The sequence below is a fragment of the Sus scrofa genome, chromosome 2, assembly GCF_054392235.1.
Source record: "Sus scrofa isolate SSC_HxYL_T2T_F1_AM1 chromosome 2, Sscrofa_HxYL_maternal_Yorkshire_Landrace_v2.0, whole genome shotgun sequence".
Lineage (NCBI taxonomy): Eukaryota > Metazoa > Chordata > Mammalia > Artiodactyla > Suidae > Sus > Sus scrofa.
In genome coordinates, this window is record NC_139384.1 from 50,361,304 (window position 1) to 50,388,618 (window position 27,315).

General features: G+C 47.8%; 1 protein-coding gene across 39 annotated transcripts in view; it reads right to left on the reverse strand.

Annotated features, from left to right (window-relative positions):
- The window catches only part of MICAL2 (microtubule associated monooxygenase, calponin and LIM domain containing 2), a 256,472-nt gene that overhangs the window by 141,856 nt on the left and 87,301 nt on the right, over positions 1–27,315 (reverse strand). For all 39 annotated transcript variants that reach the window (XM_085011985.1, XM_085011976.1, XM_085011971.1 and 36 more), the window contains 3 exons: positions 10,903–11,110; positions 6,053–6,169; positions 4,015–4,116 (listed from right to left, as the gene is read on the reverse strand). In XM_085011985.1, coding sequence (XP_084868111.1) covers positions 4,015–4,116; positions 6,053–6,169; positions 10,903–11,110 — 427 coding nt within the window. The remainder of the gene's footprint in view (positions 1–4,014; positions 4,117–6,052; positions 6,170–10,902; positions 11,111–27,315) is intronic.

The following is a 27,315-nucleotide window of genomic DNA, read 5'->3' on the forward strand; positions in this document are numbered from 1 at the left end:
GTCAGTGGGACTTTTTCCTTTTCTGAAATTTTGCGCACCAATAATCCTGGCTAAGCTGCCACAAACAAAAGGCTAAAGTGCACTTCTCCAACAATCATAAGGCCAGCCTTTAGGAGATGTGTTCGGCATTGCTTCTGGGTAGTTGAAAGACCCATGGGCATTTTAAACTTTTTGTTTTCCTTTATTTTTTATTTTTATTGATTTATTTATTATTATTATTTTTTTTTTTTTTTGTCTTTTTGCTATTTCTTTGGGCTGCTCCCGCGGCATATGGACGTTCCCAGGCTAGAGGGCCAATCGGAGCTGTAGCCCCCGGCCTACGCCAGAGTCACAGCAACGTGGGATCTGAGCCGCGTCTGCAACCTACACCACAGCTCACGGCAACGCCAGATCCTTAACCCACTGAGCAAGGGCAGGGACCAAACCCACAACCTCATGGTTCCTAGTCGGATTCGTTAACTAGTGCGCCACGACGGGAATCCTATTTTATTTTTTAAATTGTTATTTCCCCAATACAATTTTTTTTCTACTGTACAGCGTGGTGACCCAGTTACACATGCATGTATTCATTCTTTTTTCTTCCGTTATCATGCCCAAAGAGAAAGACAAATACCATATGATATCACTTATATCTAGAATCCAATATATGGCACAAATGAAACATTTCCACAGAAAAGAAAATCATGGACTTGGAGAATAGATTTGTGATTGCTTAGGGGGAGGGCAAGGGGGAGGGAGTGGGATGGACCAGAGGCTCAGGCACTTAAAACTTACACGGTTTAAAACCACTTTGTGAGCATTTTTCATGTCCTCCCGCCCACTTTGAAAAGTAGGAAAGAATTCCTAAGGAACAGATCTTTTTTAAGCTAATTTATTTTTATTTTTTACTTTTTATTTTTTGTCTTTTTAGGGCCACACCTGCAGCATATGGAATTTCCCAAGCTAGGGGTCAAATTGGAGCTGCAGCTGCTGGCCTAAACACAGCCACAGCTACACAGGACCCTTAACCCACTGAGCGAGGCCAGGGATCGAACCTGCATTCTCATGTATATTAGTCGGGTTCTTACCACTGAGTCACAATGGGAACTCCTGAAACAGAGATTTTTAACAAATTTTCTATCTCCAGTAACGGGCATTTAGTACACTCAATAAAAGTATTTTGACAAGACGGAATTCTAACTTGTAATTAATGATTCCTTAGGGTTCTTAAAGTTTTCAATGGTATACATTGAAGTCACTTTTTAATGGCAGTAAGAATTCTGTACCCAGGGACAGTGGGTCCTCCCACTCCCACAGCAACAGGCAATTCTAGGACAGCAGCTGGGTGTCCTATAATTTAATCGAATTTTGACACCATCTACCTGGAGACAGCCACAGATCCCACAGGGATCTGGCTCCCCACTTCAGATGCCAATCATAAGCTCATGTTGTCACCTGGGCTTCTGACCAACCAGCTATAGATTGGAGGTTCAAGGACCGCCCCCACCCCCTTGGGTTCAACTAACTTTCTAGAGAGACTTTACAGAATTCAGAGAAACATCTTACTGAACAACTTGGAAACCGCCAGATGGAAGGGGTACTTAGGTATATGGCTTCCATGGCCTTTCCAGGCATGCTATTTCCCCTCTGTGTTTGCTTGAAGGACTCATTAATTAAATCACTGGCCATTGGTGACTGAACTCAATCTCCAGCCCCTCTCCCATCCCAGCAGGTCAGGGGGTGGGGCTAAAAGTTCTAAACGCTGGGTTTTTTTCTGGGGGCGGGGGGAGGGGGGTGTCTTTTTAGGGCAGTATAGAGGTTCCCAGGCTAAGGGGCATCGGAGCTGTAGCTGCTGGCCTACACCATAGCCACAGCCACTCGGGATCCTGAACCCACTGAGTAAGGCCAGGAATCGAACCCACAACCTCATGGTTCCTAGTCGGGTTGTGAACCCCTGAAAGGTCAAGCCTTCTAATCACTTGTTTGGCTTCCCTGGCGACCAGTCCCCTCCCATTCTCAGGCGCTTTACAAAAGCCACTTCATTAACATGACTCAGCTGTAGGGGAAAGGAGTTTGTCATGAATAACAAGACAACCATTTCACCTGGTGGCTCTGAATTGATGTCAGGAACTACAGACAAGAGGTGAAATGAAATATCCTAACAAAAGAGGCACTGATTGCTCTCATTGCTCAGGAAATTCCAAGGGTTTGGGGAACTTGGTGCCAGAAAGGGGACAGGGGCCCAATATATTTGCCTTATTATAAATCGCAATATCACGGGCGATCATACAGAGGATCACAAGCATGTGGTCCCATTTCAGTGGACCATCTCCTCCTAATCCCCTTTCTTTTGAGCATCTGTCTTTTCCTGTAGTTCTGAACATCCCCTCTAACCAGGGACTGCCTTCATTTTGCTTAACTCAAGGCATGTGTCTTGCTAGCAGACAAAACCCTTGTCTTCCGCACCGTGGGAGTCCCCCCTCACATTTGCTTACCATTCACTCTAACCTCATAGTAATTCCCAAGCGTTTTTGTCAAAAATCCCTTTGACCTAAAAACCCTTGAGTTTCTATTCAACACGCCCTCATTTTAGTTCTTCATGAGACCTTTGTGGAAAATGTCCAAAAGGCCATTTGTCTCTAGCATTTCTTAACTGGGGAGGGTTTTGCCCCCCAGGGGGCATTCGACCATGTGTGGAGACCTTTCAGGTTGACATAAGTGAGGGTGCTGCTGGGTGGGGGCAGTGGTGCTGCTCAGCATCCTACAATGCACAGGACAGCCCCCACGACAAAGGATGATCTGGCCCCAAAGGCCAAAGTGCCAATTGAGAACCCTGCTCCGGTCTGCGTACCTGATCCTACATTGCTCCAGTGATTCTCCCCCTCCCTGCCCTTTTTTTCATGTTCACAAAATACCAAACCATCTTCAAGCCAAGATTTTTATCTGCAGACTGAACAGTTTTCACAAACCATCAGAATGGGCTCGTGAACTCTTAACAGCACCTCATCCATGCTGGCAGCTTAAAAGCTTTGTTCAATATTGGCTATTGACTGCCGGGGGCAGGGAGTGGGTACAGAAGTGAAGTAGGAGGAGAGGAGCACCGGGGGCATAGCAGGTGGGAAGGGCCTTGGCCGGGTAGATTCTGCATCTTGAGTCCTCTGAGAACAAACCTAGTTCAGGGAGGGGGCGATGATCTCAGAGAAGGTGCAGACACTTGAAGCCCGGAGCCCTTGAGCAGGGCAAGCTCGAAAAGCAGACTTGTCCCCAGCCCAAGAGAGGCCATGGGGCCATGGGGGACCCTCTTTGTCCTCAACTTGGAATCTCAAATGAGTACATTTGGTGCCAATTAGTACAACCTGTGTGTCAATGAACCTTGGGGCTGGGGTGGAGGGGATTGAAGGCATTTCCTGGCTATGGGGATCCTCTCTCAACCTGAGTAGATTCGTCCCGCCAAACAGGGTATGCTTGCAAATTTCAAACTCAGAGAAGCATGGTTGTGTACCTTGACAGTGTGGGCAAAATTTACCTTACTGCCCAGGGGTGACTGTGCTTAAAAGTTGTGAGAAGAGATGGAGTCCTCCTTCTAGAATTTTCTATTTCACAATAAACGAATATTATTAATAGTATAAAAATGGCTTAGTTGGAAGAAGTAGGTATGAAAAGTGCTTAGCACCATGGCTTGCACACAGGCAGGTGCTCAATAAATGTATGCTGATTTGTCTCTTTTAATTTCCAAAGCACTGTATCTTTATGAAGCATTTATACATATGAGTCCTTTTCCTAGCCCTTATAGAATGTTCTGAGGAGTTCTATCATCCACATTTAGAGTTGAGAAAACAGAGGTTCAGCAAGCATTAAATGGCTGTTCTCTAAATACTTGGCCTTAGGCATGGCAGAGTGATCTGCCTTTCTATCAAGATCCCATCCAGCTTTGGGACCTGCCATCTCATCCTACTTCTCCACCCGCTTCCTGAAGCACCCCCTCCTACTCCTGGCCCCATCTTCAGCCCCAAGGCAAAAAAAAAGAGTTTTCACCTTCCAGGGTGTTCCTGCGGCCATCGGCACCAATGATGACATCAAACTCGAACTCCGATAGAGAGTGGTCTGCAGGGAGAAACTCTGCTCGCCAGCCAATTTCTGCCAGGACAGGAAAATGAGATGTGTTTGCAGTGGGAGGTGGGAGGACACAGTGATCATATGTCCCCTGTGTCGGTCGTGAGGAATGGCCAACGCCACCGGGTATAGACACCAGAAACCCCAGAGGAAAGAACTCAGCTGTCCCAAGTCACACTTGAATCTGGAGTCCTTCTGGCTTTAGTTTCAGTTCAGTCCAGGACACGGTACACCAGCAATGCCAACTCCATGCCTGGCTTTACTGATTTCTATAAAGGCTGGGAGTCTATCCTCAGTGATTCTCCAACCTGTTTCAATTATACCTTATTTATCTCAACAGATGCCCCCACGTTCTCTTTGGATCCACCACATTCCTCAGTGCCCTCTGGTTGCTAAACAGACCCGAAAGGATGTGCAGGATGTAATGAAACCAGTTTGAATGACTATTTTATTACGCTCCAGATATTCTGTGAGGGCAATACACAGTCCTTATGAAAACATTTTCAGGTGAAATCTTGCTGGTTACCCCTAACTAGGATTTATCATCCACTAGGGGTCTAGGAAAGGTTAAGGGTACACAGGTCTCGGGGTTCCCACCGTGGCACAGTGGAAACAAATCCGACTAGGAACCATGAGCTGGCGGGTTCAATCCCTGGCCTTGCTCAGTGGGTTAACGATCCGGCGTTGCCCTGAGCTGTGGTGTAGGTCGCAGATGTGGCTCAGATCTGGCATTGCTGTGACTGTGGTGTAGGCCGGCAGCTACAGCTCTGATTAGACCCCTAGCCTGGGAACCTCCATATGCCATGGATGCGGCCCCAAAAAGAAAAGAAGAAAAAAAAGAGCACACAGGTCTCAAAGTTAAATTACAGATGGTCTCCTGCCACAAAAGCCAACAGAGATCTCACCTAAATCCTCAATATTCTGGGCAGGGGACAGGAGGGATCAGAGTTTCTTGGGCCACTCCCGCGGCATATGGAGGTTCCCAGGCTAGGGGTCGAATCGGAGCTGTAGCCACCAGCCTATGCCAGAGCCACAGCAACGCAGGATCCGAGCCTCGTCTGCAACCTACACCACAGCTCACGGCAATGACGGATCGTTAACCCACTGAGCAAGGGCAGGGATTGAACCCGCAACCTCGTGGTTCCTAGTCGGATTCGTTAACCACTGCGCCGTGACAGGAACTCTAGAATAGGTGAATTTTGCAGTTTGTAAATTCTTCTTCAGTAAATCTTAAAAAGAGTACCTACCAAATACTATTTCAACATTTGTTTCATGTGTGCTCTAAAAACTTCACCTTACTGGACTTCAAAATATTTTATGGGTACAAAAACTGTATTCACATACCCATGTGTGTACACATATGGCTTGAAGAGCATGCAGATGAACTTTATCAGACAGCCAAGTCTATGTCTTCTTTTCTGCTTACTACTTAGACTTCATTTGTCAAAGTACCACCTCCTTAGCGACAGGGGTTACCAAATTACAGGTTTCGTGACTTTTTTTTTTTTTTTTATCTTTTTAGGGCTATACCCACAGCATGGGGAAGTTCCCAGTCTAGGGGTCATAGTGGAGCCGCAGCTGCCAGCCTATGCCACAGCCACAGCAACATGGGATCCGAGCCCTGTTGGCGACCTACATCACAGCTCATGGCTATGCAAGATCCTTAACCCACTGAGCGAGGTCAGGGATCGAACTCACATGCTCATGGATGCTAGTCGGGTTCGTTAACTTCTGAGCCACAATGGGAACACCCAGGTTTAACGACTTAATAAATCCCCTGGGGGCAAAGAGCAAACCTAAAGTGTCAGCAGTGGTCCGAAAGGTACACTACCGTTTGATGGATTATGTCAAACAGCTCCCAGTAAACATAACTCTTATAGAAACAACCTCTGAAAGCTACAAATGTGATTTCCATTTTGCAATATCTGAGTTTTGGACCCAAAGAAAAATTATACTGTACTTTGATTTTCCTGATCTTCAGGAGGCTCTAGAACCTTCACAAACTCCACGTTCACATGGATTTCCACCCCCAATAGCAAGGCCACCTTGAACAGAATCAGCTGCAACTGACGAATACCTGTTAGAAAGGAAGGGGGAAGAGATGAACCGTCAGTCAATGTCTGAGTGCCTCTTACATACAGATCACTATATAGTCACTGCTCAGTGATCTCTGGGCATAGCAAAGCACAGGCGTGGCTCATGTTATTACGCTTGGCTTTACTGCACTTCTCAGATATTACGTTTTTTTTACAAATTGAAGATCCGTGGCAACTCTGTGTCAGGCAAGTCCACCAGTACAATATTCCAACAACATTTGTCCGTTTTCTGTCTCTGTGTTATAGTTGGACAAGTCTAACAATAAAGTCTTTTTAAATTAAGGCACATATATTGTTTTTGAGGCATAATTCTATTACACATATACATTAACTAGACTACAGTACAGTAAAAACATCACTTTTTTATGCACTGTAGGTAATTCATGTCACATGCTTTATTATTGTGATCTGGAACCAAACCCACAATTTCTCCAAGGTACGCCAGTACCAGTAACAATCATTATTGAACACTAATGCACCAAGCAATCTGGGCTCTCATTTAACCCTTACAGTGGTCCTTTGGGATAATTATTCTCATCTTAGAGATGAAAAATGGAGGCTCAATGAGACTAAGGGACTTGTTCAAGCTCACATAAGAGCAAAACTGGAATGTGGACACAGATCTGCCTGATTCAAGACTGCTCTAGCTGTTAGGCAATGTTATAATGATGGTAGCTCTCTCTCTTGCAGAGCTGGGCTGTGGGTTTGATGAGATGAAGATGGATATAGGAGTAAAGAGGGAGAGAGAAAGGGAGACAGGGGGAGAGGGAGAAAGAGAGAGACACTAAAGGGCCAATGTGTAAAGTTAGAGATCAAACAGCTCTTCCTTTGGGGACTCTACCTAAGCTCTAGCCATTCAGAGTAAGGTGTAGGGTAGGGAATTCTCCCCATAAAGCTGGTTTCATGGTTTTCCACCTCCTACCCACTCTCCTAAATTCCCCCAATGAGTGACTCCTTGTCATTTTGTTTCTGCCATTAAGCACAAAAAGAGATGCCTCCAAATACATTTCTGCAGAGCACACAGTTTCAAATGTTCTGTGGGTCCCTCTATATTTTGAGGGTTTCGTTCCTTTACTGAACACCTACCACGTGCCAGGTGCCATGTTGGGCCCAGGAGATATGGAAAACACCCTCTAGCAGGGGGAATATGGGTAATCAGAATGGGGCAGGGCCTGGTGGTTGGTAGGGGTGGCAGAACAGGGCCTGAGCTGCAGTCCTAAAGGTCAAGAGACCAAGAATACCAGATCCCACGTAAAGATTAAGAATATGAAGACTGGAGTTCCTGTCGTGGCACAGCGGTTAACGAATCCGACTAGAAACCATGAGGTTGCGGGTTCAATCTCTGGCCTCGCTCAGTGGGTTAAGGATCCAGCGTTGCCGTGAGCTGTGGTGGAGGTTGCAGACGCGGCTCGGATCCCGAGTTGCTGTGGCTCTGGTATAGGCTGGTGGCTACAGCTTCAATTGGACCCCTAGCCTGGGAATCTCCATATGCCGCAGGAGTGGCCATAGAAAAGACAAAAAAAAAAAAAAAAAAAAAGAATATGAAGACTATGGGAGGCCGGGGCACTGGGGGGTTGGGAAGCTTCTGGAGAGAATCTCTTTAGCTCGGTGGCTAGGGAGCAATCAGACTACAATGGAAGGAGGCATGAGTGGAAAGAACAGGCAAGGTCTATGTCATCTCTTTCTGGGAGAAATACTTTGAGATAAAGAAAAGAAATGGACAATTTCAGAGGATGGAGGGTCCGTGTGAGGTAAGGAGCAGAAAGACTAAGAGTTGGGGTGGTGAAAAGGAGGGAAGGGAACCAAGAGGGCCAGAGTGGGTGAGGAAGCAGCCAGCTCTGCCTCTGATGTCAATGGGTTGGATCCTTGGGGAGAGGTGGGTATAGGAGGAAGGAGAGGGGAGGGGATGGCCACTGCCCCCAGTGCCTTTGCTTCCCCAGAGCATCAGCGTGAGGCCATCGGCTCAGAAGGAGGAGGCTGTGGTGGAGGCTTGGGACAGTCATGGTGGGAGCTGGAAGAGGATGCCGACACAGAACAAGTGGAGCACTGCTGAGCATTGCCGAGGACCAGGTCACAGAGGGGGCTGGAGACCACGGTGGGTCTGAAAGGAAGCCAGTCATCCGGGAGCTTACAGAATCCAACCCGTCTCCTGCCTGGAAACAGGCCTGGCCTCTCTTCATCGGTTCAAGGTTCCTAGTCTATTGGGTTGGGGCACACAGCAGGTACTCAAAAAATTCTCCCTGCCTCCTTTCTCACAGGTTTCGGAGCTGCCCTTGATGACGATTGCTCTGAATGTTTGAATCTCAGTTCCAGAGTCCTGCCAGTGTTTCTGCACCCTGAGATATTTCCAAGGACTAAGGGTTACATAGCCCTGTCAGTGGGGCAGCAAGGGGTTCCTGGCCAGGAAGGCAGCCTGACAGCCCTGGGACCTCCCAAGGGCTCCTGGTGCCCAGCTCTGCTTCTCAGGAAGGCTTCATGGGAAGGTAGTGCTTAGGGTTGTCATTCTAAATTGGCAACTGACATATATTCTTCCGAGGGTGGTAAGGACTATCCAGAAAGCTGACACTGCAGCTTTCTGGGCAAATCTAAACTTCTTTCCAATGGACTCCTGGAATTTCCTCTTCCTAGAGTGGGAATAAACTCTGGGCCACTGCTGCTAAGTTCTCCTGTGTCTGACTCAATTACACCCCATATGGCAGATCATTTTCTCCAGTTGTTCCTGCCCCAACCCCACACCCTTTTCCTATCAGGTCTTGTCCTCATGAGAGCATAGCTCTTAGGGTTCTCCTGCCACACACTGGGTGAGAGGGCAGCTCTGAGTTCTGGTTTGGGACCCCTGGCTGCTCCTTGCTTAGTGGACCCCACTGGATGCAAGGCAGACCTGAGTACCTACGACATGCCAGGCATAGTGATAAGCACATTTCACACTTGACCTCATTTAACCCTCTCAGCCCTCCGGGTAGGCAGGCATCAATCTTAGGGGAGACAAAAGGGGGGCTGGAGGAAAGTAAGGAATTTGATCTAAGTCACACAGAACATGTACAAGATAGATTTTAGACCCAGAACATATTCAAACCCTTGAACTCTCCCCACAGTACTAACTTCCAGGCCTTTCATAGGTCACTATTGCTGTATATGAAATAGCTAAAGTCCCCTTCCCTGGAAAGCATGAAGAGGGAGGCTGTTCTCCCAAAGCCATCGGCAGAGACCTTGCCTGAAGGCCATCCAAGAGACCCATGCCTTGGAGGTCCCATTGTGGTGCAGTGGAAACGAATCCGACTAGGAACCATGAGGTTGCAGGTTCGATTCCTGGCCTTGCTCAGTGGGGTAAGGAACTGGTGTTGCTGTGAGCTGCGGTGCAGGTCACAGATGTCGCTGGGTCCCATGTTGCTGTGGCTATGGCATAGGCTGGGAGCTGTAGCTCCTATTTGACTCCTAGCCTGGGAACCTCCATATGCTGTGGGTGCAGCCCTAAAAAGCAAAATAAGAGAGACCCATGCCTAATTAACATCAGAGCAGGAGGCCTTGATAGTCACCTGGTTACCTAAGCATTCCAGGATGGCCATGGGACCTAAAATCCACCTTCCCAAGTACCCTCCTTTTCTGGATGAATCCCTGTCACAGTGGCCTCTCTCTCTACTTATTTTTTAAAATTTAATTTTTGATTTTTTAATTTCTTTTAATGGCCACACCTGCAGCATATGGACATACCCAAGCCAGGGATTGAGCTCCAGCTGCAACCTATGCTGCAGTTGCAGCAAAACCAGACAGATCCTTTAATATACTGCACTGGGCCAGGGATGAAACCCATGCCTCCACAGTGACTGCAAGCCACTGCAGTCATATTCTTTTTTTTTTTTTTTTTTTTTTTTTTTTGTCTTTTTTTGGCGGGCCACACCCACAGCATATGGAGGTTCCCAGGCCAGGGATCTAATCAGAGCTACAGCTCCTGGCCTACACCACAGCCACAGCAACGCCAGATCCTTAACCCACTGAGCAGGGCCAGGGATCCAACCCATAACCTCATGGTTCCTAGTCAGATTCATTTCCACTGCACCACAATGGGAACTCCCTTCTGCAGTCAGATTCTTAACCCGCTGCACCACAGCAGGAACTCTCATTCTTTTTAAAGCTCAAGGAAACTCAGTACAGGATCTGTCAATTGTGTCATTCCTCTGTTCTGGAACCCTCCATGGCTCCCAAGGATGGGCAACACAGGGTCCGAATTCTAACCAAGAGGCCCTCAACAACCTAGCTCACTGAATTGTTTTATGTGGCTCCTTCTGAGCTCCTCTAGCAAGTCTAATTATTGGCAAAACCTGAGTTCTCTGAGAGTGCAGACTCTCTTAAGTCTACCTCTGTTTTCCATCTTTCTTTCTTCTTTCTCTCTCGCTCTCTCTCTCTTTCAACAGGAGTCTGTTGAGCATCTCCCGTGTGTCAAGCACTCTTTCATGGCCCGGTGATACTCTGGTGAAGAAGACATGCCACGGTCCCTGGCCTCATGGCACTTCCAGCCAAGTGGGACAAAACACAAGGCCTGGCACAAGGCATGCAGCAGGCCCTTCACTGAAGGTCTGCCAGGTGGGTGTGTGGAGCCCCCAGATGAACTATCCTTGCAAGATGAACTATCCTGGGGACTCCATGATGTGGAGGACTGTGCCCCACCCAGGATCAGTCACCTCCCCAGGCAGGTGCCACCACGGGCTCCACTCACTGATGTGGTCGATGGAGCCGGCACAGAACTTCCCGTAGAACTTCTTGGCTCCGAGGCCCCGCAGGTCATGGATGGTGAAAGGCCAGAGGTGCAGCACGTTGTTCCGGGAGAAGGTGTCCCTCTTCTCCACCACGACCACTTTGGCCCCTAGGTAGGCAAGTTCAATGGCAGTGCGCAAACCACATGGTCCTCCCCCGATGATGAGACACTGTGGAGGTGAGAGAGGAGGAAGACATTCAGTGTCCTCTAGCCTTGAAGACACAAACCTCTAGTCCGCAGAGCCACCGAGGAGCAAACTCCCATCCACCCAAATCAACCAGTATGTGCAAACCAAACACCTGTTAGGGCGCACCATTCACCTATACCATGTACCTTACCTGTGGGCCTACTGTGCGTGAGGCACAGTACCAAACCCTGTGAGGGATGTAGAGGTGAAAGGACTTGGGGGAGGCACAGTTGAGATACGTGTGAAAGTTCAGAGTCAGACTGAACTGGGCTTAAATCCCAACTTTGGCACGTAACCTCTTAGTTTCCTCATCTGTGAAATGGGTCTACTACTCTTTCTTCACAGGGTTATTGAAATAAGATTGCTTTTAAAAAGTTCTTAGTGCATCTTTATGTTCTTGGATTAGGCAATGATTTCTTAGCTATGACACTAAAAGTACAAGCAACAGAAGAAAGAGATAAATTAGACTTTATCAAAATTAAAGACTTTTATGTTTCAAAGGCCACTATCCAGAAAGAGAAAAGACAACCCACAGACAGGAGAAAATATTTGCCAAATCATATATTTGATACTAAAATGTATCCTAAATATGTAAAGAATTTTACAACTCCACAATAAAAAGACAACCCAATTAAAGAAGGGGCAGGTGACATGAATAGATGTTTCTTCAGGGACATACAAAAGGCCAGTAAGCACATGAAAAGATGCTCAATAGCATTAACCATCAAGGAAATGCAAATTAGAGTCACAGTGAGATACCACTTCCTATCTGCTAGGATGGCTATCATCAAAAAGACAAAGAGTTGTCCTTCTGGTGCAGTGAAACAAAAGGAACTGACTGGTATCTGTGAGGACATGAGTTCAATCCCTGGCCTCCCCCAGTGGGTTAAGGATCCAGCATTGCATGAGCTGTGGTGTAGGTTGCAGACAAGGCTCAGATCTGGTATTGCTGTGGTTGTGGCGTAGGCTGGCAGCTGCAGGTCCGATTCAGCCCCTAGCTGGGAACTTCCATATGCCTCGCCTGTGACTCTAAAAAGGCCAAAAAAAAAAAAAAAAAAAACCCACAGACAAAAACAAGTGTGGGTAAAGATGTGGAGAAATCAGACTCCTCAATCATTGCTGGTGGCAGATGCTTAGGAACAGTTTGGCAGTTCCTCAAAAAAATTAAACATACAGTTACCATATAACCCAGCAATTCTCCTAGGTATATATCCAAGAGAATTAAAACATTTCCACACAGGGAGTTCCCATCATGGTGCAGCAGAAATAAATCTGACTAGGAACTATGAGGTTGTGGGTTCGATCCCTGGCCTCGCTCAGTGGGTTAAGAATCCAGCATTGCCGTGAGCTGTGGTATAGGTTGCAGACGCGGCTCGGATCTGGCATTGCTGTGGCTGTGGCGTAGGCCAGTGGCTGCAGCTCTGATTAGACCCTATCTGGGAACCTCCATGTGCTGCAAGTGCAGCCCTAAAAAGACAAAAAAAAAAAAACCCAAAAAACAAACAAAAAAAAACATTTCCACACAGAAGTGTGTATATTAACATTCATTGAAGCATTATTCATAATAGCTAAATATAGAAATAACTCAAATGTCCATTATTGATAAACAAAATGTGCCATATTCATGCAATGGAATAGTATTCAGCTATAAAAAGGAAGGAAGGGCTGATATATGAATGAACCTCAAGAACATTATGCTAAGCAAACGAAACTCGATACAAAAGGACACATATTGTTTAATTCCATTTACATGAAATGTCCAGAATAGGCAAATCCAAAGAGGCAGAAAGCAAATATGTTGTTGCAAGGCATGGGGCAAGAGGATTGGACAGTGATTGTTAATAGGTATGAGGTTTCTTTTTTTTTTTTAATTTCCCCAATACATTATTTTTTTTCTACTGTACAGCATGATGACCCAGTCACACATACATGTATACATTCTTTTTTCTCCCGTTATCATGCTCTATCATAAGTAACTAGACATAGTTCCCAGTGCTACACAGCAGGATCTCATTGCTAATCCATTCCAAAGGCAAGAGTCTGTGTCTATTAACCCCAAGCTCCCAATCTATCCCACTCCCTCTCTCTCTCCCTTGGCAACCACAAGGGGATAAAATGTTCTAGAATTAGTGATGGTGTTGCCCAACTTTGTGAATATAGGGAAACCATCGAATTGTATACTTGAAAAGGATAAATGGTATGGCATGTGAGTTATATCTCAATAAAATAATTGTGTAAGAGAAAAAGCACATGGTACCAGTTTGGCACACATTCATGCAGATGTCATCATTCTCATCGCTGAGACTTAGTTCCCGTCTTCTAGAAATGGAGGCTAGAGGTAAATTCAGGCTCGTGGAATAAATAACTAGAACCCTATGTGGTTAATTCTATTTAGAGCCCAGCAGAGAAAAAGCTAATCCTACCTGCTAGGCTGGAAAAGACATCACAGAGAAGGTCTTTAGTAATTATCATCATTACCACCATGACCAGCACTACCACTGTCGTCTTCACAACAGCTTACATTTGTTGTGTACTTATGATGTGCCATACACTGGTTTAAGTGCTTTATGTGCTTCAGCTCTTAATGTTCACAAAAGATCAGAGGAAGGAATTATTATTATCCCCAACTCACAAATGGAAAAACTGAGGCACAAAGCAGCTAAGTAAATAAGCCCATGGTTTCGTTTCATAGGTCAAAAGGAAGAGAACCAGAGTTCCTGTCGTGGCTCAGCGGGTAATGAACCTGACTAGGATCCATGAGGATGCCGGATCCATCCCTGTCCTCACCCAGTGGGTTCAGGATCTGGCGTTGCTGTGAGTTGTGGTGTAGGTCACAGATGCAGCTCGGATCTCGAGTTGCTGTGGCTGGAGTGTAGGCTGGCAGCTGTAGCTCTAATTGGACCCCTAGCTTGGAAACTTCCATATGCCACCAGTGTGGCCCTAAAAAGCAAAAAAAAAAAAAAAAAAAAAAAAAAACATAGGAAGAGAACCAGGATTCAAACCCAGGTGGTCTTACTCCAGAACCCACCATACTATTCTGCTTGAAGTTTGCCAGGAATAAAAAGAAAGAACATTTCAGCAGAGGGATCACCCATTCAAAGAGAAAGAAGCTCAGAGTGGATGGAGAGGAGGATATTTTCAGGGAAGGGAGCCAAAGGAGACAAAAAATATAAAGATTAGTCTAGAACTAGATGCTGAGTGGTCTGAAATGCCAGGTGAAGGAGGATGGCCTTGGTCCTGTAGATACCAGGGCCACGGTGGGCAGAGGAGACAAAACAGGATTCTGTTCAAGCCCTATGCTAGGTCTCAGTGGACACTGCAACACTGGATAAACACAAAGCTCTTTCCCCAAGGAAGCTATAGCCATTTAGGAAAAGGGAAGACACATAGTCATCTATCCAACTAGTTATACTGGGCAAAAGCCCTTCCATTCAAACAAAATCTTAGGAGCAGCACCAATCCAATGAAAACAGGAAAAATGGCGGAAAGATGGTGGACATCAGGCTGAGAGAATCAGAAACACTCCTACACAGGCAGACAGTCCCTGCAGCGCCTTCAAGAGGCAAAAGTTCAACTAGGGGGGTCTAGCTAACTGAGGATGCCCCAGCAAGGCCACAGGGAAGGAGATCTGCACCCACACCTCACTGCTCAGCATTACATAGGCATCTGGAAACAGCCCTTCTGCTCGGGATCAAAACTTATCTTAAAAAAATGCATTCCCCTTCCCCTAGCAAATATTCCATCACTCAGTTATCACTCATTTGGGGCCTCCAGACTCCCAGGGGGGAACTGCAAACAAGCATATCAGAAGCTCCCACACCACAATCAGTGTGGCTTACTCGATGGAAACTTTCAAGGCGTTTGTGCAAACCCAGTAGGGGAAATGAAGTCACCACTGAGATACAGCTCACTCCAGAGATGGGGAGTGGGCATGCAAATCCTTTTGTTTCCTTTCTGTTGGAGCTGCCTGCAGAGAACCAGCTCTTGCAAGCCCAGCTCCCCTTCTTATCTCACACCCCAAACAGTTCCTCTGACTCTGCTCGGCTTGGCTGGGACATAGCCAGACCATGACGGGCATTTCAAAACAAGACTCCAAACCCTGACACTCTGAGGTTGGCTTTGGGGTTAAGTCTGGATTCACTGCATTTCTTTGTGATTAGCATATCTTTTCCTGTTTGCTGAGGTCTGTCACTCCAGGGCCAGGGACAGAGCTGAGTGGGAGGATGTGGGGTGAAGAGGGCCAGGAAGTGATGGAGGGGAGCCCTCCTGTATCCTTCCATCCACCAGGCTTGACCTAGCACAGCTCCCAAGCCAAGGCAGAGGATCCTGTTCCCAGCAGTTGGGAGGCTGCTGTATCTCTTGTGCAAACAGTAGCTGGTGTACCCTCCCACCTAAACCTGAAATCCCAACAATGAAAGGTTAGTTTTCCCATCATCCCGAGCCCCAGCTCATACTTGGGTCCTGCGATTTCCAGAGACGCCAGTCATACCGTAATCAAAAGTCAAAGCAAACACCAACAGGCCTAATTATATAAAGGGAGAAAATTCAGTACAGATGTTATCAAGACAGGAGAGAAGGCTTGTTGGCCAGGGCCAGGCCAGTTCCTCTAGGAACACGCTTGTCATAATTAACATGGGAGCTCAGAGTTCTGACAAGAAGCCGAAAACTGGGGCTGCTACACGCCTGGGCAGAGGAGGAAGCAAGAAGAGGGCTCCACTGGCCTGCCCTCCATCGAAGCTCCGGATGTGGGGCACAGTGCAAATAGACCACAGAGGCGAAGTATTGTGAAAATGTGACCCAAAGGAACTCTCACCTTTCCCAGATCCATCTGGGCTTCACAGCTGAGGACTCGGTGCCAAGGCAAGAAAACTTTTCGTTAAAACTCAGGCCTGGGAGTTCCCGTCGTGGCGCAGTGGTTAACGAATCCGACTAGGAACCATGAAGTTGCGGGTTCGATCCCTGCCCTTGCTCAGTGGGTTAACGATCCAGCGTTGCCGTGAGCTGTGGTGTAGGTTGCAGACGCAGCTCGGATCCCGAGTTGCTGTGTCTCCGGCGTAGGCTGGCAGCTACAGCTCCGATTGGACCCCTAGCCTGGGAACCTCCATATGCTACAGGAGCGGCCCAAAGAAATAGCAAAAAAAAAAAAAAAACAAACAAAAACCTCAGGCCTGGAGTTCCCATTGTGGCACAGTGGAAATGAATCCAACTAGGAACCATGGGGTTGTGGGTTTGATCCCTGGCCTCGCTCAGGGATCTGGCATTGCCCTGAGCTGGGGGGTAGGTTGCAGACACAATTCAGATCCTGTGGTGCTGTGACTGTGGTGTAGGCTGGCAGCTCTAGCTCCGATTCGACCCCTAGCCTGGGAACCTCCATATGCCATGGGTGTGGCCCTAAAAAGAAAAAAAGAAAAAAAAGAAAAACAAAAAAAAAACTCAGGCCTGAGGCTGAGCCCCGAATTAGATTGTACATTCCTCCCATGAGCCCTGTCCTTAGTGCTACCCTAGAACTAAGCTCCCTGTGTTATGATTACATGCATCTGATTCCCAGACCAGCCTAAGTGCTCCTCAAAAGCTGTCCAGGATCAGGCCTGGCACACAGCTTGCCTCGATGAACAGTGATGGATGGAGGAACTTGCCACCCCCTCAGAGCCCACCCAGCTCTGGCCAGCAGGCCGGGCCATAACCAGGATGTTCAGTTCATGTCAGCCAGGGTTTATGTCTGCATTTCCCACCCAGGCTGGGGGAGCTGGGGTCTGTCAAGGCCACCAGGATCACAGATGTCAGCAGATCTGTGTGCTCAGGCGACATAAATTTATTATGCAGTGGGAAGCAGGGCAGATCCAACACCAGCAGGAAGTCCATTGTATAGATAAGCTTGGCTGGGCTCAGGCCTCCACATTTGTGGACAGAGACAAACACCACATGGAAAAGCCAGCTCTTTATTTATCAAAGGGTGGGAAGAAGGGATGAGGGATGGGATGCAGCCCCAGCTCACACAGGTCTCCTGTGCCCTCCCAGGGGAGCCCCATAAGACTGCCCACCTCTTGGTGACACAGGGCATCTTCCAAACCACAAGCGGGTAGGTATGCTGGGACTGTGCCAAGAATGCTAAAGGGATCAGTCCCTGGAGGAAGCCGCCAAGGGGACCAGGGGCTGAGCCAGGGGTTAGCAGTCTGGAGACTTGATTTCCGCTTCTGAATTCCACCTCCAATTTCCTGTGTGCGGACAGCCCAGTGAAGCAGGGTGCAGAAAGCCAACACGTGGCAGTAGCAGGCGGACTGGGGTCTGCAGTTCACGAGCTTGCTCAGCTGGGTGCTGCACCTCATTGCAAAGGATGATTACAAGGAGCTGAACTGGGAAGTCCCATCATGGCTCAGCGGTGAACGAACCTGACTAACATCCATGAGGACGTGGGTTCGATCCCTGGCCTCACTCAGGGGGTTAAGGAGCCAACGGCTCCATGAGCTAGGGTGTAGCTAGGGTGCGGCTGGATCCCGTGTTGCTGTGGCTGTGGTGTAGGCTGGCAGCTGTAGCTCCGACTGAACCCCTAGCCTGGGAACCTCCATATGCTGCAGGTGCGGCCCTAAAAAGGCAAAAAGACCAATAAAAAGGGGGTGGGGAGCGAACTTGTATCACACACAGCCCTTTCACCTTGCGAGGCACTGTCCTCATCATTTCGTATACTCCATCCTTCTGACTGCCCTGTGAGGTAACTATTATCACCATCTCCACTTCGTGAATGAGGACCTTGAGGCAGCAAAAGGTTAAGCAACTTGCTCCAGGTAAAAAATGATAATTCATTTTTTTTGAGCTAAGAAATAGAGGCAAAAGAGGGCAAGAAATTGCTCCATGGTAGGTCACCTCATGAGGAAGTTGTCAAGTCTGGGCATGAATCCAGGCGGTGGGGCTCCTGAGCGGCTAGATAGCCAGCGAGGGTAGACTGCTGGGGGTGTCGTCAGGAGGAAGTGAGGCCAGTTTTCGCTTCTTCCCTGCACCCAGCACACCTTGGCCTCCTGAAGGAGCTGGGTTCAGGCTGAGCGCACAGAAGGCCTGAGCCTGTGTCTAGGCTGAGCTTCATGTGCGTCCCTGGGGCAGAAATTTACAGGCCAGATGGAGCTAGAGCCCATGCAAGCCATTCTGGCAGGTGCCGGGGCAGCAGGGGGTTGGGGCCTGGACTGTGCCAGCCTCTCGGGTGCCTCTGGAGACCTGGCAGCCAGTTAGTGATACGAGGTCATGTGTGATGCCGTCTCCCTGGTAGCAGCAGCCTTCCCTGCAGGCTGACCTGCAGGCCAGCTCCTCGGACAGTGCTCTGGTTCCAGGGACGTGCCACCTAGCTTCCTGGTGTGGCTTCCCGGTCTTACCAGCTCTTAGGATGGGTCGGTTTACGGAACCAAGGCAGGGTTACTGGGTCACCTCCAGTGAAAACAGCTGGTTCAGAATGGCAGGATAGAGAGTTAAGCAATCACAGGTGTCTCCCACACGCTAGTCTGTGGGTCCTGCCCCTAGCCTCACAGCCTCACAGTGCTAAGCAAGGGGAGTTCATGGCGGATGCACAGGATGGAGGGTGGATGGCTCTGGATGGAGGGTGGGCGTGGCCTGTTGTGGGCATGGCCAGGCCAGGCTCTTTACAGTGATTTCAAGGGCCCCTGTCGGCCAGGAGCAAACCCCCACCTGATTTGACTTGGCTCTGCCCTTGCCCTGGTCTGACTCTCCTGTATTTCGGTTACGCCCAGTTATTCCTGAGGAACAGTTACTGCCACTTACTCCCCTTAGAAACTTACAGAAAGGAAATGGAGAAAGATATCCTGTTCTCCCTGTCTGCTTTCAAAAAAATAATACGAATTTCTCTGAGAAACATGCCATGCCTCTCTGTCCCTCCCTTCCAGCCTGGCTGGTGCTCTAACGCTTGTGTATGAACAACTGTAACCAGTGACCACAGAGTCTGGATTTTCGGGGACAAGTTCATTACAACCATCCCGACACTTGGCCTTGTAAGTACACTCATGTTGGACCCCTGGTTTGGGGCTTGCAAATACGATCTATCAAGCCCATGCTTCCTGCCTGGGGATGCGATTCAGAACGCTTGCGTCTCCCCCCATCTAAGGTCATTCCCTTCAGTTCCCCAAAGTCCAGGCATGTACAAGGCACCCCCAGCCCCCCACCAGCAGAAGAGATCGGCAGCTGGCGTGCCCATGACTTCCAGGGGTTTTAGATGTCAAAGTGTGTCATCAACAGCGCCAATTCCATCCCACCTCTGCAGGTGCCTGTCCACTCCATACTGGGAAGAGCCGCAGTAAGGATAGTATTCGTAATAGCAATAATAAAAATCAGAGTTCCCACTTACTGTCCACCTCTCTTGTGCAAGAACTCTGCTGAGCACTTTGCAAGATGTGCACCTCGTTTCTCTCCGACCATAACCCCAAAGGGGGCACATCCGTCACCCTTTGGCAGATGAGAGCCCTGGAGTTTGGGAAGGTTAACCGACGGGACCGTGAGCGCAGGAGTAGGATGAGAACTAATCTCAGATCTCAGCGTTTGTACTTGAAATCACGAGCCTATATTAATTCTTCCAGGATTCCTTGGGCCATGTGTGGTACAGTATTAGCATATTTCCTCTTCAACTACGATATGTAAGCCCCCTGAGACTACTCTGTGGGATGGCAGAGGATGCAAGAGAAGGCTCAAAGCTCAGGAGGCTGACTGGTTGGGGATGAGAGGGAAAGGGAAACAGAAAATGAGAAGGCTAGATGGCTTGGGAGCACCTGTCACTACTGGAGACATTTGTGGAAGGGACAGATTTGGTCAAGAAAGGGTCCCTCCTGGAGATGGCCCATGAGTGGAGAACTGAGGCCAAGGATTCAGAGAGATGGAAATGTCAGGCTGAGAAAGAGGGAGGCAGTTTGGAGGGAGCAGGGGGGATGGTGGGCTGAGATGAAGTGAGTGTGGTGCTGTGAGAATGGAAAGGGAAAACAAGCAGGAGATGGAGAGGGAGCCAGGTCGTAGAGGGTTTGGGGTGTTAGACCAGAGCGTTTGCGTGGTTTCCCCCCTTGGGCTATGATGGGTTTGGAGTAGAATGAAAGTGCTAGTTTAAGACAACTGGTTCCAGAGCAATACAAAAGATGATAAGAAAAAAAAAAAAAAAAAAGATGGTAAAAAGAGAGAAAGGAACTAGAAGTGGAGAAACCAGCATGGCAGCATTTGGAACAGACTCACTCTCTCGAATCTCCTCCCCTGACAACAGATGCTTAGGCACCCCCGCTGGTTCCTTCCTTCTTCCTGATTTCTACACAAGGCAGTGCCTGGGGCTCAATCTCAGTCCGCTTCCCTTCTGGATCTTTATTTCACATCCTCTTTCCATGGCTTTAAATACCATCTACATGTGGATGATGCTCAAATTATCCCCAGCCCTGAAACACTGGGACTCAGATAACCAACTACCTACTGACATTCCCAGCTGCTCTAAAAGGCATCTCAGATGTCGAACCAGACCGACAACCAAACTTCTGATCACAAGTGGTCCCTCACTCCCTGCTCCTCTCCCAGTCATTGCCATCTCGATGAATGCATATCCACTTCCGGCTTTTCCACCTCCTTGGACAAACATCTGCAATCAACCTGGATTCCTTTCCTCTTACCCTCACAACCAATCCATCAATAAGTCCTGTTGATTCTACTTGCAGAAAAGATTCTGTCCCCTATTCAGTTTCACCTCCTCCAGGCTGCCGCTCTGGTCCAAGACACTGTCGTCCTGCCCTTATACCAGGGATCCAAGCTGGTCTCCTGCTTTTACCCTTGACCCTTTAATAGTCCATCCCCCCAAGAGCAACCACAGTGGTCCTCCTAAAGTCAGACCATGTCATGCCCAGTTCACAACTGCTAATGTCTCCCATGGCACATAGACCTTATCATGGCCTCAAGACTGTTCATGACCTTGCCCTCCAGTTCCCCTGTTGTCCCCCATCCCTCTCTGCACTCCAGCCAGAATTATCTCCCTAAGCACATAGAGGGACTTTTCACTTCCTTTGCCCTCTGCCTAGAACATTCTCCTAAATATACATATATTTTCTAACACACAAAAGGAATATATTGCAGAAAATATATAGGACTAGTTTTATTTTTCTTCTTATTAACATCTACCTTTCCAGCACTTCATTTTATTTTAATTTTTATTTTTGGCTGTGCCCATGGCATTCAGAAGATCCTGGGCCGGGATCAAACACACACCACAGCAGTGACCCCAGCCACAGCAGCAACAACATCGGATCCTTAATGTGCTGAGCCACCAGGGAACTCCTTCCAGCACTTCAGATGTTTGTAAATATTTCCAGCATCTACTCGTATATTTTTTTCATTATGAGCTTTTTTTTTTCTTCCTGTTTTTAATCTAGGGGCTTTACAAGAGTTTTGTACTATTTTATTATAAATGTTTTTAAATAAATAGGAAAGCTGAAAGAATTTTAGTGAACACCCAAACACCCACCACATAGACAATACGATGAGATTTGATTCTTTTCACTTTTTCATATATCTGTTCATCCATTCATCCCTCTACCCAGTCATCAATTTATCTTATTTTTTGGTGCGTTTCTATTAAATTGCTGCATCAGTACCTTTCTTTCCCAATATTGCAGGATGCGTATCTGATTAATTAGAGTTCAGTATTTATACAAGTTCTTTTTTTTTTCAGGTAAAATTTACATACAAAAATATATATGTCTAATGTGACAATTTATAACACATGTAGCTTCTTTACGGCATCAGTGTTCTCCTCATCAGTGGTCCTTCCTCAGTGGACCTGGTGAGTGCTGATCCCTGGGCTCTGGAGCTGGCATCTTGGTGCACACAGTTGTTGGCAAGGAGTCTCTGGTCACAAGGGAAGGCTTGGGGCTGACCAGCCAGCCGCCTTGACCCCTTTCCTCCCTTTGGGAAAGCGGAAGACACAGGCCTTTCCAAGACCCCAAAAAAGGGTGTGGAGGAATGTCACATTCCTTTGGGAGGAACAGGGGAAAGAGCCTGAGACGGCTGAGTCTAGATATCTTCAAAGCTAAAACTCTGAGGCCAGTTATAATCCTTATGTGGGGAAGAAAGTAGAGCTAAGATACACAAACAATCTAGCCTCCAGAAATAGATACCCAAGTTCATATTTATCACTTTCTCTCCTTCTTTTCAGTTGTTCAGTGAGCTTCTGCTTTTAATCAGGGCAAGGATAATAGCCAGCACTCACAGCCCTTTATTCACAACAACCCACACCCATCCTGCCAGGTTCGCAGCCTTTACTTTTAAGAAGTAGAGCCAGGATTCAAACCCGGGGGTGGGCCTAGGGAGTTCCCGTTGTGGTGCAGCAGAAACGAATCCAACTAGGAACCATGAGGTTGTGGGCTCAATCCTGGCCTCACTCAGTGGGTTAAGGATCTGAAATTGCCATGAGCTGTGGTATAGGTCGCAGACGCATCTCAGATCTCGTGTTGCTGTGGCTGTGGTGTAGGCCAGCAGCTACAGCTCTGATTCGACCCCTAGTCTGGGAACCTCTATGTGCTGCAGGTGCAGCCCTAAAAAAGCCAAAAAACAAAAACAAAAACAAACCCCAAAATACCCACAAACCTAGGGGCATAGCTCCAAGGACCATGCCTTTAACTGCTGTGCCACAGAGACCATGGCAGGTTGTCAGGGAGATGGAGGTGGCAGACGGGGAAACTCCAAGGCCCTCTATTGCTCCACTTTGGTGAGTTTTCATTCTTTGTCAAGTCTGTCTATCTGACCTCCTGTGACCTCCTCAAAAGTAGAGGCATGCCATTCCTGGTGACAGCCGACGCTGTTGTTCCCTATTGGGCACCAGGAAACACTGTTGAAGATGCTTTGCCAATTTAAGAACAGAAGCAAGATTGTGTATTTGTTATTTGCTCTTCCCTCCTATACATATATTCTTGAGAATAGGAATATCCATATCAAGGGCCTCTAAGTCACACAATAATGATACATCCTGTACTAAATCATCAGAGAAAAGAATATGAAAAAGAATGTATACGTATGTATAACTGAATTACTTTGCTGTACAGGAGAAATTAACACAACATTGTAAATCAACTAGACTTCAATAAAACAAAGTTTAAAAAAAAAAAGTAGAGGCATGTCGGATTCACCTCTGCATTCCATGCAACTAGCTTATTAGCTCAGGTTAAGTGCTCAGTGATAATTAGAAAAAAAAGAGGTGAGAGTATTCAGCAGGCCCTGGGTGGACCTGCATGCTTGGAGGCCAAGCTGGTATGGTGCCTGTGAGAGTGGCAGGAATGGGCAAGATCCAGTAGGAGAACTACAGCAATGGCAAGATGCCCCTTGCCATTGGAGACTCTATGACTTCTAGAAGGGGCCAACATTATGGGTAAATTAATCCAATGAGAAAGGCAGATCCCAGGTTGAGCACCCACCTACACTTCCCCAGCCCAGGGAATCCAGCCAGGGCTGCGACCAGCAGCTGTCAATCCACCCATTGACAAACATCTCCACGCAACAGGTGCCAAGACTGGGGGGAGAGGGGGTTGAGGTCAGGAGAAGCATCTACTGAGTATCTTACATCTGTCAGACTGGCAGCAAATGCTTTAGATAAACCAACTCAATTCCCTCGTGAAAGTGGCCTGCTTTTCCTGGTATACAGTGGAGAAGTTGAGACTCAGACTTGATCGCGCTGGCAGTTGTTGAAGCCCAACTCTATGTCAAGCACTGATCTAGGGGCTTCAGATGTATTGACTTATTCAATCCTCATGATAACCCAAGATTGGGAAACCAAGACACTCGACTATGTGGAGGCCCCAAGGTCATGTCACAGTTAGGAAGGAGGAACGGGCACTCAGACCCAGGCTTCTAGCTCCAGAGCACAAACTCAGACCCGCCATGATACCGTCACCTAAGAGCACATGGCTAATAAAAAGCAGAGCCAGGACTCACAACCAGATCCTTGTGACTCTGGCACCCAGCTCTTTCTTGTACATGGGCCCCCACTGCCCTTTTTCTCCAAGTGTTAATGCCCATTTCCCTTTTCTGGCCCCTTGTCTCTCCCTCGTGAGACTCCTCCGCTGGCACCACTTCATCCCATGACCACTCATGGCCATGGGCAAGGCTGACTCTATCAGTGGGCAGCAGCCTTGTCCCGGGCTGGCCTTTCCAGAAAGGCCACTGTGGGCCTGGTAATGGATCCGCATGAGAAGAGGCCAGGCGTTTGCTCCATGGTCACCGACTCCTATTGCTCTGAGGTCAGCAAAGGAGAGACTATTTACCTGAGCCCAGCAGCTGTTTCTGCAGGCAGCTCAGAGCTGGGCTGAGGGCCCAAGGAGCACAGGGACGCCCCTGCCACTCCACAGCCATATCTGGACTAGCTAAGCACCCCCCAGGAGCCCCGGCGTATACCCCAAGAAGGAGGCTTCAGGTAAGAATACACCTAAGAATATACCATAAGGATGTGCTAACCTCCTTCATAGTTTCCTTTTATAGGGTTTCTAGCTCCACAGACAGGTGCTGAATGAATGCGGCTTAGGGGTCTAAGCATGGCTTAGTTCAGGCATACAAACAGGTAGGGACGCATCAGTCCTCAATAAAAGACCACTGAGAAACAGCACATACAGAGGGATAGGTCTGAAGCAGGCAGCCCATCTATCGGCATGTGGCTTTGAACACAGCAGCTTATAACATTCGTTGCTCTTGACCCCAAAGGAGGAAAATATTTGCCAAATGAATAAAGGCATAAAAGTAAGTCATGACTTTATCCCCAAGTCAGAATGTACAACAGAGGCTAACTGAAGTGTCATAGCCAGTATTTACTGAGATGCTATTGTGGGGCTTTATTTATATTATCTTACTAAATGAGACAGTAACTTCTGAGAGAGGAACTATTTCATGTCCCCATTTCTGGTGAGGACACTGAAGCCAAGGACCCACTGCTCAAAGACATGTACCTTTACATGTCTTTCGGAAGGGCTAAATTTCAAACCCAGACCTGCCCACATCTGCGGCCCGAGATCTTAACCACTACTTTGGCTTCATTTTACCAGGAATTACATCCAGTTCGTATGTACACAGATTGTCTGTGGCTGCTAGAAATGCTGCTGGTCAGTGAAGTGCCTTTGGATTTATAAAAAATGGAGGAAAGATAGGATTATCTAATATAGTAAATATAAGGGGCTTTTCTAGTTATTTACCAATGAAATAGCTAGGCTCAGATAAAGGAAACGACTTCAGATGGGACAAAGCCAGAGGTGACATCAAATCGTGACATTTCCCAAGGGAAATCCATTCCATCGATCGCACTTTAATCCATCTCCTGGGGGTGGGATACCCATCCAGCGCCGGACCCACAGAAGACAGCTGTATAGGAAAGCCCCACATCCAGATGTGGACTGGCAGCTCTAGAAGACAAACCCCCACTGTTTACGTTCAGTGCCTTCCCCAGCAAAGGAGCTTCAAGGCCCTGCAGATAACAGGAGAAAGGTGAGTCCCTTCCAGCATCTCACATGCCTTCCAGGCCAGAGAACCCCTCCTTACCAGTGCAATGTAGTTTTGACTCCACTTGCAGCTGCGGCAAAACAAGTGAGCAGACTTACTCAGAAGCTCTTGATACCTTCCAGGTGGGTCACCTTTCACTATAAAGTGGCTTGTGATTAAGATGTTTTCAGGGGAATTCCGACTGTGGCTCAGCATCCATGAGGACGCAGGTTTAATCCCCAACCTCAGTCAGTGGGTTAAGGATCCAGTGTTGCCGTGAGCTGTGGTGTAGGTTGCGGCTTGGATCTGGCATTGCTGTGGCTATGGTGTAGGCCAGCAGCTGTAGCTCTGATTCAACCCCTAGCCTGGGAACCTTCATATGCCATGGCTGTGGCCCTAAAAAGCAAATAATAATAATAATAATAATAATATGTTTTCAAAACTGTGAATAGATCATAGTGTCTAGACATTGGGCGACTCCAAACTAACCCCATCCTGCCCATCCATGTCTACAATCTACCAAAGAACCTGTTTATGTGTTTGTTTGTTTGTTTTTTAAGGGCATGTTTCTGGAAAGCCTCTCCTCACAGCCTACTGGGAGCTGCTTGGGGATTCATTCTGCCACCCAGAGGAAGGCATGCCTGGGCATCTAGGACACCTGCTCTCTGGAGGCAGGCCTGGACCAGCGAAATGACTGTGGCATCACCCCTCAGGCTAGCTCAGGAAGTCCATGTGGGATTTCTGGAATCCAAGTGAAAGGCATTAAGACTATAAGCTTCCAGGTAGTAGAATAAAGTGCTTCTCTAGCTCAAACTCTGAATGGGGTTGGGATAGAGGGATTGATGAGGTAGATGAGGACATAGATTAGGCTCTGCTGAACAATTAAAAGGAAAATAAGGCATTTGGAAACCACTACCCTAGCTCCCCACAGTACCTGATCCTACCCATGCACCAAGGAGAAGAGGATATCTGTCATTTCTGTGTTCATTCATTCATTCAGAAAATACCCAAGGAACATCTTTCAGGCACCATCTCAGGTACCAGGGAAACGGACTAGGAAATGGGCATGTCACATTTCCTGCCCATTGAAACTCCCACTTCAGCAAAAACAAAACTAAACAACAAACCACTGAGGGTTTCTGAGCAAGATGGAGTTCACTAACCACACCCAGAGGGACAGGAGAAGAGCAGAGGCAGGCACCTGGAAGGGAGCAACTATCAGGCTGGGTGACGAGGTCCTGCTAGGCGGGAACAGAGAGAAGGGGTGGAGGACACAGACTTACTCCAAAAAGGTTAACAGATCATAAATTTGTTGGCGTTCCCATCGTGGCTCAGTGGAAACAAATCTGACTAGCATTCATGAGGACGCGGGTTCAATCCCTGGCTTCACTCAGTGGGTTAAGGATCCGGCGTTGCTGTGCGCTGTGGTGTAGGTCGAAGATGCGGCTCGGATCCCACATTGCTGTGGCTGTGGTGTAGGCCGGTGGCTATAACTCCGATTCGACCCCTAGCCTGGGAACCTCCATATGCCACAGGTTGACCCCTATCCTGGGAACCTCCATATGCCACAGGTGTGGCCCTAAAAAGACAAACATAAAATAAAATAAAAAAATTTGGGTGAGGGGGTCGAAGGAGGAAGTGAAACTGACTCAGACTCTAAGGCTGGGAGGGTGGTGCCATTGTGAACTAAGACTGAAAGTCAGAAAGAAGAATAT